Source organism: Rhipicephalus microplus, chromosome 7, assembly GCF_043290135.1.
Source record: "Rhipicephalus microplus isolate Deutch F79 chromosome 7, USDA_Rmic, whole genome shotgun sequence".
Lineage (NCBI taxonomy): Eukaryota > Metazoa > Arthropoda > Arachnida > Ixodida > Ixodidae > Rhipicephalus > Rhipicephalus microplus.
Window position 1 is genome coordinate 36,055,684 of NC_134706.1, and position 10,438 is coordinate 36,066,121.

Below are 10,438 nucleotides of genomic sequence, written 5' to 3' on the forward strand. Positions count from 1 at the left end.
AACATTATGGTTGTGGTCTTTTACGTTATCGTTGAGAACTATTTGTTTTTTATAACAAGAAGTATTCTCCATTTCTGCAATGAACCTGCAAAGGGCTGCAGTGTTTGAATGATTTTGATTAGTCCAGGGGTCAGAGCAGGTTATTGTGGTTCTGTGTGGGGCGTCTTGCGCGTTTGTGTTACTTTTAGTTCAGAAATATGCTCCGATCGACTTCGCCCAAACGACAAAATGATCGTCTTGTGATCTGCTTCCCTCGGCAGGAGAACGACACTGGTCAGGGGAGGCATGTTCTCCAAGTGCCACCTTTGGCTACACCTCTTCCCCACAATGAATAGCTAGATTTAAGTACAGCGACACAGACATACATATACTAAAATACATTTCAACCAATAATTACGACTATCAACCTCCCGTCAATTTTGCCTTGCGAATACATTCGCTGGCGGCCGCATAGCTCCGTTCTTCTTACAGCACGTTATCACCGCTCAAGGACGGAGCGACGCTGACGGTGACGTCCATGATGAGGCCGGCGCCATTGCAGAGGCGCCGTGCTCATGTCCACCACCAGGCCGTCTCCGCTCCGGTCGATGTCGGCCTGCGAGTGCAGGTTCCGGGTCCTGGCTGACCACGAGAGCCGGTGTTCGGCGCCGCGCATTTCGAACCGGTACAGAAAGCGCCACGCCTCCTCGCTCGACCCGATGAGCAGCACGGCGCCGAAGAAGTGGTTCCTCGAGGCCCTGTTGTTCCTCTTCCTGAGCATAACGACGAAGTCGCGGCCCAGGCACGTCTGCAGCGCCACCCAGCAGAAGGGCTCGACGCGCCGGAAGTTCGTCGCCGTCACGACCACGTTCTCGCCTGTACAATAATTTGCTCGGTAAAGGAGCACTTAGTTAAAGGGCGTGTCTACACAAAGTACACGTGTTTTTTACGTGCTTGTATAGTTATAAAGTTACGACAATATATAAATACCAAATTATTCTGCATGCCCGGCCGTTTAGAAGATCCGATTTTAATCCGATCGACTTCAAATGGGACTCGTTTTTCGTTTAGGCTTCTTTTGGCTGGGCTAGGTGTAATCTGGCTGGTTTTATTAGCTGGTAGATTGCTTAGTACACCGGTTAATCGGTTGAGTTATGGTCGGTTGGTTGATCAATTGTCACAAGTAAGCCCGCAACCTTTCTGAGAGAAGGCTGACATACTGATGTCCCTTAAACAAGTCTGTTGCCCATTGAATGGTCTGTCTGGCAGCTTGACCAGCCGCAGACAAACGGTCAGTCGGCCAACCATTGATTCGTTTGTTCGTTAGTCCATCTATCGGTTCGATTGACATTGCGTCCATCCGAAATCGTGTCTGTTGGTTCTCAGCGACTTGGTTCGTCTGTTCGTTGGTCTGACGAACATGACCAACCCCGGACACTGCCCAGTCATTAAGTTAGCCGCGAACAACTTTTCAACTACGTACGCGTGAACGGTCTATACACTAGTCGTTTGTTAGTTGGGCGGTCTTCGCCGCTTTCCTAGCTCAAATCGTCGATGGTCCTATGACGCCTCTGACTGACCAACTGATCATTAGTCCACGGTCGGTTGGTCATCGGACTACTGGCACGTCTTTCCACCTATCAGATAGATTCACGGATCGCCAAATGCTCTGTTGATTAGCTGGTCAGATCGTGTGAAGTTTACTTTCGGTCGGCTTAGTTGAGATTGTGTTGGATAGTTCGTAGGTTTCGTCCGACAACACTGGCCATGAACTCAGTTCATCAAGAAGCGTTAGATAAAACGCATCGTGCCCAGGATTAGTTAATACTGTCAAGCCAACGGCCACGCGTATTGAAGGACGGGACTGGACTGTACCATGCAAATTCTTTAACGTCTAGGGAAGAATGAATTACGTAAAGGCATCAAATCACATAATATTCGTCAGCTTCAGCGAGGCTCACTGCATACTTTCCAAAAATATAGTCGTATAAAAAAGTGAAGCCTGCAAACATTGACACGAGATAGTATCCCAAGAAAAGAAAACCGCCAGCGTCTGTTTGTGTTCTCATGTTTTCCTGTGCTATTCGCCTGGTGCTCCTGCTAAATTCAATCAAATACCTCGGATTTATGCCGTCGCTTCTACTCGCTTACATCGTCAAGATGTAAGCGAGTCGTTTGTTAGTTGGGCGGTCCATGTCCATGTCCCTGTTATCCATGTCCATGTCCATGATATCCATGTCCATGTTAACAGATGGCAGACACGCTAAATTTCCGATAACTCTACGGATGTAAAAGAAAGTCCTCTCGAGAAGGTCTTGTGAAGTAAATTTTGCACGTGTCTGTATATTCTGGAGTATCTCATTCACGCCACCCTGAACTAGATAGGAAACAGGCCGAAGAGTGACCAAATTTGCAAAATAAATTCTATCCTACTCCTACTCAGCTACATATGAGGTTTTCGTAACACTACCCAGATCATGGTGTAAGAATAATTCGTGCAGCGTGGCCCATGCTCTAAAGATTGCTTCCCTTGGATGGATGGATGGATGGATGGATGGATGGATGGATGGATGGATGGATGGATGGATGGATGGATGGATGGATGGATGGATGGATGGATGGATGGATGGATGGATGGATGGATGGATGGATGGATATGGCTGTACCGTTTAGATCGGGCGGTGGCTAGCGCCACCAAGCCGTAATACTTAATGAACTCAAAACTATATTTATTTATTTTCTCCTTAAAAAGTGAGTTTGAGGATTCGTACTTTGCAGTGAAGAGTTTAATTTTCACTCGTGCCTTGACTTTAGCCACCAATCAGATAACCTCCTTCTAGTTAAGTCTACTTGCTTAAAGTCTATTTTACCCTCCCTGTCCCTAAACCCCAGTGCTTTGAAAAACTCTGCGCCATCATCCTGAACTATAGGATGAAGCCCTTTACAAAACATTATCAAGTGTTCGGCAGTTTCTTCTTCCTCTCCACACGCACTGCATACTGTGTCTACCCCTTCGTATTTGGCCCGATATGTCTTCGTTCGCAGTACTCCCGTCCTTGCCTCAAACAGTAGAGAACTACCCCGAGTATTATCATAGATCCTTTCCTTGGCAATTTCCTGCTTAAAAGTTCGATAGATCTCTAGTGCGGACTTCTTAATCATGCCCATTTTCCACATGTCAGTCTCCGTTTCCTTCACTTTCTTCTTAACCGATAGTTCTTTTTGGTTTGGCCACCTGCTGTTTTCTAAGTATTTACCAGTCAACTTCCTGGTTCGCTTCCTCCATTTTGTATCGACATTCTTCATGTACAAGTAGCTGAAAACCTTCCTAGCCCAACGCTCCTCCTTCATTTCTCTCAATCGCTTCTCAAATTTTATCTTGCTGCTAGCTTCCCTGCCGTCAAATGATGTCCATCCCATATCACCTTGTACTCCCTGATTTGGTGTATTCCCGTGAGCTCCTAAAGCAAGCCTACCTATTCCACGTTGCTTAATTTCTAATCTTGCTTGAACTTCTGATCTCATGCACAAGACCGCATTGCCGAACGTCAGCCCAGGAACCATGACCCCTTTCCAAATTCCTCTCACAACATCATACCTATTGTAATTCCACAGTGCCCTATTTTTTCATCACTGCTGCATTCCTGTTACCTTTAGTCGTCACGTATATTTCGTGTTCCCTCAGGTACTCGGTCCCATTGCTTATCCATACGCCCAGATATTTGTATTTATCTGTTATCTCTAGCGTGACATCCTTTATCCTAAGCTCACTACCTTCGTTGTCATTGAAAATCATGACTGCTGATTTTTCCTTACTGAATCTAAAATCTAACTTATCTCCCTCATTACCGCAGATGTCCATCAATCTCTGCAAATCTTCCTTGTTGTTGGCCATTAGCACTATATCATCTGCGTACATTAATGCTGGTAGTGCCTGATCAATAAGCTTTCCTTGTTTGACTAAAGAGAGGTTGAAGCCCAGCCCACTTCCCTCTAATTTTGCCTCTAATCCTTGTAGGTACATCATGAATAATAAGGGTGACAGGGGGCACCCCTGCCTAAGCCCCCGTTTTACCTCTGCAGGCTTGGATACCTGTTTTTCCCACTTTATAACTACCTTGTTACCTTTATAGATACCCTTTAAAAGATTATTGACTACATGTTCCACGCCTAGTGTGTCCGGTATTCCCCACAATTCCTCTTGAACCACGCTATCGTACGCTCCCTTGATATCCAAGAATGCTAGCCACAGGGGCCTGTGTTCTTTTTCTGCTATTTCGATGCACTGCGTCAGTGAGAACAGATTGTCTTCCAACCTCCTGTGTTTCCGAAACTCATTCTGCAGTTCCCCCAGCACCCCCTCATCTTCTATCCATGCCTGCTGTCTTTCCTTTATAATCTGCATCGCCAGCCTGAGACCACTGATGTCACTGTTATAGGACGGTAGTTGTTTATGTCAGCTTTGTCCCCCTTTCCTTTATAGATCATGCTCATCCTGCTAAGTTTCCATCTATCGGGAACTTCACCATCGATTATTATTTTGCTCCCTGCCTCTCTCAAAGCCTACTTAGACTTCGGACCTAATGTCTTTATCAGCCTAATTGGAATGCCATCTGGGCCTGTTAATGTACTACTAGGAACCATTTTCTCAGCCCTTTCCCACTCTCGTTGTGAAAATGGAGCCATTGCACCACTTGATTCGTCCTTGTCTATTGTGGTGCATAAAGTATTTCTTTGTTGAAATTTTTCTGTTGAAAATTTTCACGCTCAGCCAAGTTCACTCCAGCCTTGGGGCCACTGAAACAGCGCCATTGTAAAATCAGCATGGGGAACGCGACGTTTGCGAAGTCACATTTATCTTATCAGAACGTCACGTGCCAGTTTTTTTATTTAGGCACACTGGCAACCCTTCCACGTCATTATCGCATTCAACCCGAATAACCGCAACTTGTTTGTAGTGAAAGGCGCCGTGGTGGAGTACGAGTACTTCCAGTAGCTGCATCCATGACGTCACATGTAAGATACATAAACGTGAAGTATGCTTCGCAAACCAAAGAGGACTCCTTAAGTCGCATACTAAGAGGGTGCCCGAACAGCAGACCTCACAGAACCTATGCGAGAGCGATGGTGGAACACTCTGCTCAGCTACGATGTACAGGACCAATCCTGTGCTATCCAGAATGTGTGGTATGCTACTAGATGACAAGGTCTTCCGTCCTGCATCTAAGTAGTAAGACCTAGACTAACAACTAGCCAGAACTCTAAATAAAGTTGTTTCACTCACTTACTTGCTCATACTACCTCTGCGCTTCACTCTATGTCGTTTTTGTTTTTTATGCGAATGCATTTCTTAGTCAGACTATGTCCGTCATCCGACGTCGTCCGCGGCAGGGTCCGCGCCCCGGCAGGTGTTGTCTCTCCGCTCTCACTCCCTCTCCTATAGCAACAGCTGCGGGCGGGCGCGCTTATCATCGCCCCTAGCAACCAGAGCATGTGGTGGGAGAGAGTGTAGAAGAAGATAGGTGCAGTGCTTCGCTCGCTATTCGCTCTCTCTCCTCCCTGCGCCCCACTATTCCGTCCGCTTGCTCCTCACTCTAGATCATTCGCTGGCTCGGTGCCTCTAAAGACGATGGCAGAAGTCGGTGAGGGCGATTGTCTAACGACAACGGTACAATCTCTCGGCGCAAGAAATGCATTCGCATTTGCTCACAATTCCCTTCGGAGAGGTTGGGGTATTTTTCCTTACCCTGCAGCACTTCGCAAGCACGGAGACCTGTAAAGCTTAGCTGTCCGTCTCGTGAAGTGCGGCGCGGTTGGTTTTCATAAATGAATACGAGCCAGGTTATCGGTTTGGCGCTGTAATTGTGCGTACTGTCTATGCGATACTGCACCTTGTAATCTCGGAACAAAGTCGTGCGTGCCGAGAACGTGTCCCACAAGCCTCTGCAGCGGTCCTCGCCACTTGCAAGACTTCCTGCCGAGCACGCAGCAACAAGGCCTGGATGCAAGCGCAAGGCAAGCAATCACGCAGAGCACGTTACCGTGCGCACAGGCATTTCAAGGCTCTGCTGCCAGTCAAATACTGAACGCTTACGCGGAAACGCAAACGAGTGGTTTCAGCGGCACAACACGTGGTACAGCAGTGCTCATGTGCTATACTGAACTTCTGCATTTGCGAAACTGCACATGTGGCTCACGCTCAGCCAAGTTCACTCCAGCGTCTTTGAGCTACCTAAGAGTCGCATAATATCAATTACAGATTGCTCGCATGATAGGTCCGACTTCATGCCGATTGTAGTGTGCCTAGATGAGTGAGAAAGCGTGCATCAAGGCGCCCAGCTGTTGAGTTCGCATACTTTTCTCCACTCGTGTGCTATAGGCACCCGGCAATGCAATTTACGAGATCTGATGGTAGCGCCAGAACACACAGCCTAGCGGGTAGGCACAGCAAAACCGAGTCTTCCAATGCGTAGCCTAGCAATTTGACGCAGCAAAACCGAACTTGCACGTGCATATTTTTCTTTTTAGTTGTGAGCATGCGGTCAGGGCTGATTATGTAAGCGCCCAGGAAGCGTTCTTTGCAAAGGTGCCAAAAAGGGCACTGACACTTCAGCATGTCACTGTGTTCAGCGAGCGTTCCATTTTCTTATTATCCCTGCCGGTCGGTAGCAACAATGCTGAGGCGCCCCAAAGAGCTTCGTTGCGCCCTCTGGTTCACTGTCGGGTGCCTATTGCAGCGCCAGCCAAGGAGCTTGAGTGAAACGCTAGTGCGGCGCGTTCATGAAGACGAACGCACCGCTTTAGCGTTTTGCTGCTACCGTCAGGAGTGATGAGTGCATCTACCTTCACTGCAAGTGTGCGCCGATATTACCGACGAGGCACCGCGCAGCGTCTGTGCGTTGTCTTGTGGTCCACAGCCGCTCTATCTCCCCCTTTGTTTCCAATTCCTGTCTCTCTCTCTCTCTCTCTCACACACACGCACACACACACAAATATATATATATATATATATATATATATATATATATATATATATATATATATATATATATATATATATATATATATATATATATATATATATATATATATATATATATATATATATATATATATATATATATATATATATATATATATATATATATATATAAGCTGCTCACGGCTGGTTATTTTTTCATCCACTTTTCTTTCTTCTTACCATTCCTTTGGTTCTAATAACCACTTCCCCTGTACATTCCTTGGCATTACTGCCTGTTAGATCTCATTAATATTGTGTTAAAACACGGAAAAACTAGGCCTTAGGTATACACTTCTTTCCCATATATATATATATATATATATATATATATATATATATATATATATATATATATATATATATATATATATATATATATATATATATATATTAAACACGGCTTCTTCATCCATCTCAGGAACCGGTTTAACACGAAAGTGCAACGTGTCCTGACAGAAGCAGTGCTTACACGCAGTCATACATAATAGCTTGTACGCCTGTTGATGTCTGACAGATATAGCACCGATTTCGTGGATGCACCCACGTTGAAGCATAGTGGCACATATCCATTAGGTAAAAGCATCCGGCCACTTGATTCTCTGCTCCGACCTTTTTAGCGAAATATGTAAGCACTGCCGAATCACCAGGCGCAGGTTCCCGCTCCCGCAACTCTGGAAGGCCCAGTCAATCACTTTAAGAATGCTGCAAACGGGTGTTGAAAACCCGTCGCCCTTAATCTACAGTATGCTTATTGACGACAAAAAGCATGTCAGCCCTTCCATCAGAGAGCATCGTAGAGAGGATGTGTGGGAGATATAAGGCACGTTTGTGGAGTGCCATGCATGTGCTTCAATAGCCCTAGACCATTATTGTCACGGACTGAGAGGTCATTAGTTCGACTCCCAAAGGTCTGTACATTTATCTGTGTGTCCGCCATAACGAAACCTCTAACGGTACCAAGCAATACCCCAAACGGTCAACCCGATCTGCAGCACCCCCCAATATTTCTCACGCTTCAGCGTTAATACTTGTGCGATTGTCAATTAAAAAGTAATCAGTGCGCATATCTAAGGCACCATAAGAGCACGTCAATATTTTGTATGTGTGGCTTTATACTAGAAAAGGCACACATAAGTATTTCTATGGACCATAGCGTTTATCACGCTGCGATGAGAGAGCTGTTTATCTGTCTCTCTGTACATTTATCTGTGTGTCCACCGTAAAGATATCTCTAACAGTACCAAGCAATACCCCTGCCCGCCCGCCCGCCCGCCCGCATGGCGCCCGCCCGCCCGCCTGCCCGCCTGCCCGCCTGCCCGCCTGCCCGCCTACCTGCCTGCCTGCCTGCCTGCTTTGCCTTGCCTTGCCTTGACTTGCCTGCCTGCCTGCCTGCCTTGCCTTGCCTTGCCTTGCCTGCCTTGTCTTGCCTTGCCTTGCCTGCCTTACCTGCCTTGCCTGCCGGCCTGCCTGCCTACCTGTCTGTCTGTCTGTCTGTACATTTATCGGTGTGTCCGCCATAACGAAACCTCTAACGGTACCAAGCAATACCCCTGCCCGCCCGCCCGCACAGCGCCCGCCCACCCGCCTGCGCGCCTGCCTGCCTTGTATTTCCTTGCCTTGCCTTGCTTTGCCTTGCCTTGCTTTGCCTGCCTGCCTGCCTGCCTTGCCTTGCCTTGCCTTGCCTGCCTTGCCTGCCTGCCTGCCTGCCTGCCTGCCTGCCTGCCTTCCTTGTCTTGCCTTGCCTTGCCTGCCTGCCTGCCTGCCTGCCTTGCCTTGCCTTGCCTTGCCTGCCTGCCTGCCTTGCCTTGCCTTGCCTTGCTTTGCCTTGCCTTGCTTTGCCTGCCTGCCTGCCTTGCCTTGCCTTGCTTGCCTGCCTGCGCATCTGTCTGTCTGTCTGTCTGTCTGTCTGTATGTCTGTACATTTATCTGTGTGTCCGCCATAACGAAACCTCTAACGGTACCAAGCAATACCCCAAACGGTCAACTTGATCTGCAGCACCCATTAATATTGCTCACGCTTCACCGTTAATACTTGTGCGATTGTCAATTAAAAAGCAATCAATGCGCATATCTGAGGCACCGTAAGAGTACGTCAATATTTTGTATGTGTGGCCCCATACTAGAAAAGGCACACATAAGTCATTCTATGGACCACAGCGTTTATGACGCTGCGATGACAGAGCTACACGATGCTCAAAAATGCATGTTTTCAAAATTTTGCAAAGACGACGTGGTGTTGGCACCTGCCCGTTGCTTTGCGTTTTTGCGTTCTACACCTTATCGCCTGCGAGACAGGCGAGCATCTTTCTCCGTGCGCGCGCACGCCTTCCTTCGTTTTCAACAATAACTGCCAAATAGCGCTCGTGTCTAACGTGCCTCGATGCGCTCGTTCACCTTCGCTGCAGGGATAGAGACTTTCTAACGCAGCGCTTGCAGAATACAATTCACCGATTTTCCTGTGCAGAGCATCAAATAAATGTTTTGTTCACTCTCTCCAGACGCAAGACTATCGTCTTTCGACGACATTTGCAGTGAAACATGCAGTCACGGGGCCAATATTTTGATTAATTGAGTAATTGGCTAAGAGAGTGGCATAATTCATGATTGGCTGACTAAGTTATCCGGAACACGCCGTCAACGTCGTTGCCAAATGGTAGAAATCCCGTGCTCATCTCTGCGCTCTAAAGGTTTGACCCCACGAATCCCTCGCAGCACGTCAGCGCGAGGCTCTTTGACGCGGCGGCGCGCCGGAGTGTGGGCGGATGGCTACGCGAAGCCGCACGCTCTCTCTCTCTCTCCGTATGGGAAAGTGCTCGACACCGCGTCAAATGAAAGTGCGCCGACGCGCTGCGACGGATATGTGGGGTCAGGCCTTAAAAGATGAACTGCGACGTGACTGCTTACCCGCGCTCGCAGGAATTTTCATGCCTCTTCTTGTCGGCGATCAGCAGAGACGTCGTGCAACCCTTGGAGCGATACTTGCAGGGAAACAACGTGGATTCGGCCAGCTTCTCCAGCGCCAAGTTTCTGTTGTTGCCTGAACGCAAAATAACAGTGCACGAGCGAATCTGAGATACGTTGGGCACGTTCTGTTTCCTTATAATAATATGGCCTTAGCTGCTAAAATTCAAAACAAACTCCACCTGAAGACAAGTCTCAACGAGCTGTGGAGCACCGATTTAACTACGTTTCCCTAGTGTTTGTATTGTTTACTTCCCTTTTTGAATACGGCGGTTATCCCTGTCTGCGGCAAGTTTTCTTTTCATGCTTTTTACTTTCTTCAGATTAATATCACAATTACTACAATACAGTTACAAGAATATAATCAAGGTGCAATATACCTTCCCGTACTTCATTATTTGTTCATTTCTATTTATATTACACACAAATTTTGACAGTTATGGCCATCGTTCAACTGAATTCAGCCAACGTTAGTGA

At 47.2% G+C, this 10,438-nt stretch overlaps 1 protein-coding gene across 1 annotated transcript; it reads right to left on the minus strand.

Annotated features, from left to right (window-relative positions):
* Nucleotides 1–478: 478 nt before the first annotated feature.
* LOC142767746 (E3 ubiquitin-protein ligase sina-like) lies at nt 479–10,033 on the minus strand. Its single transcript, XM_075869975.1, has 2 exons — nt 9,905–10,033; nt 479–855 (listed from the first exon to the last, which is right to left on the minus strand). Exons 1-2 carry the CDS (start codon nt 9,924–9,926, stop codon nt 479–481), a joined length of 399 nt encoding a protein of 132 aa, XP_075726090.1. The 5' UTR covers nt 9,927–10,033.
* Between the last annotated feature and the right edge of the window lie 405 nt (nt 10,034–10,438).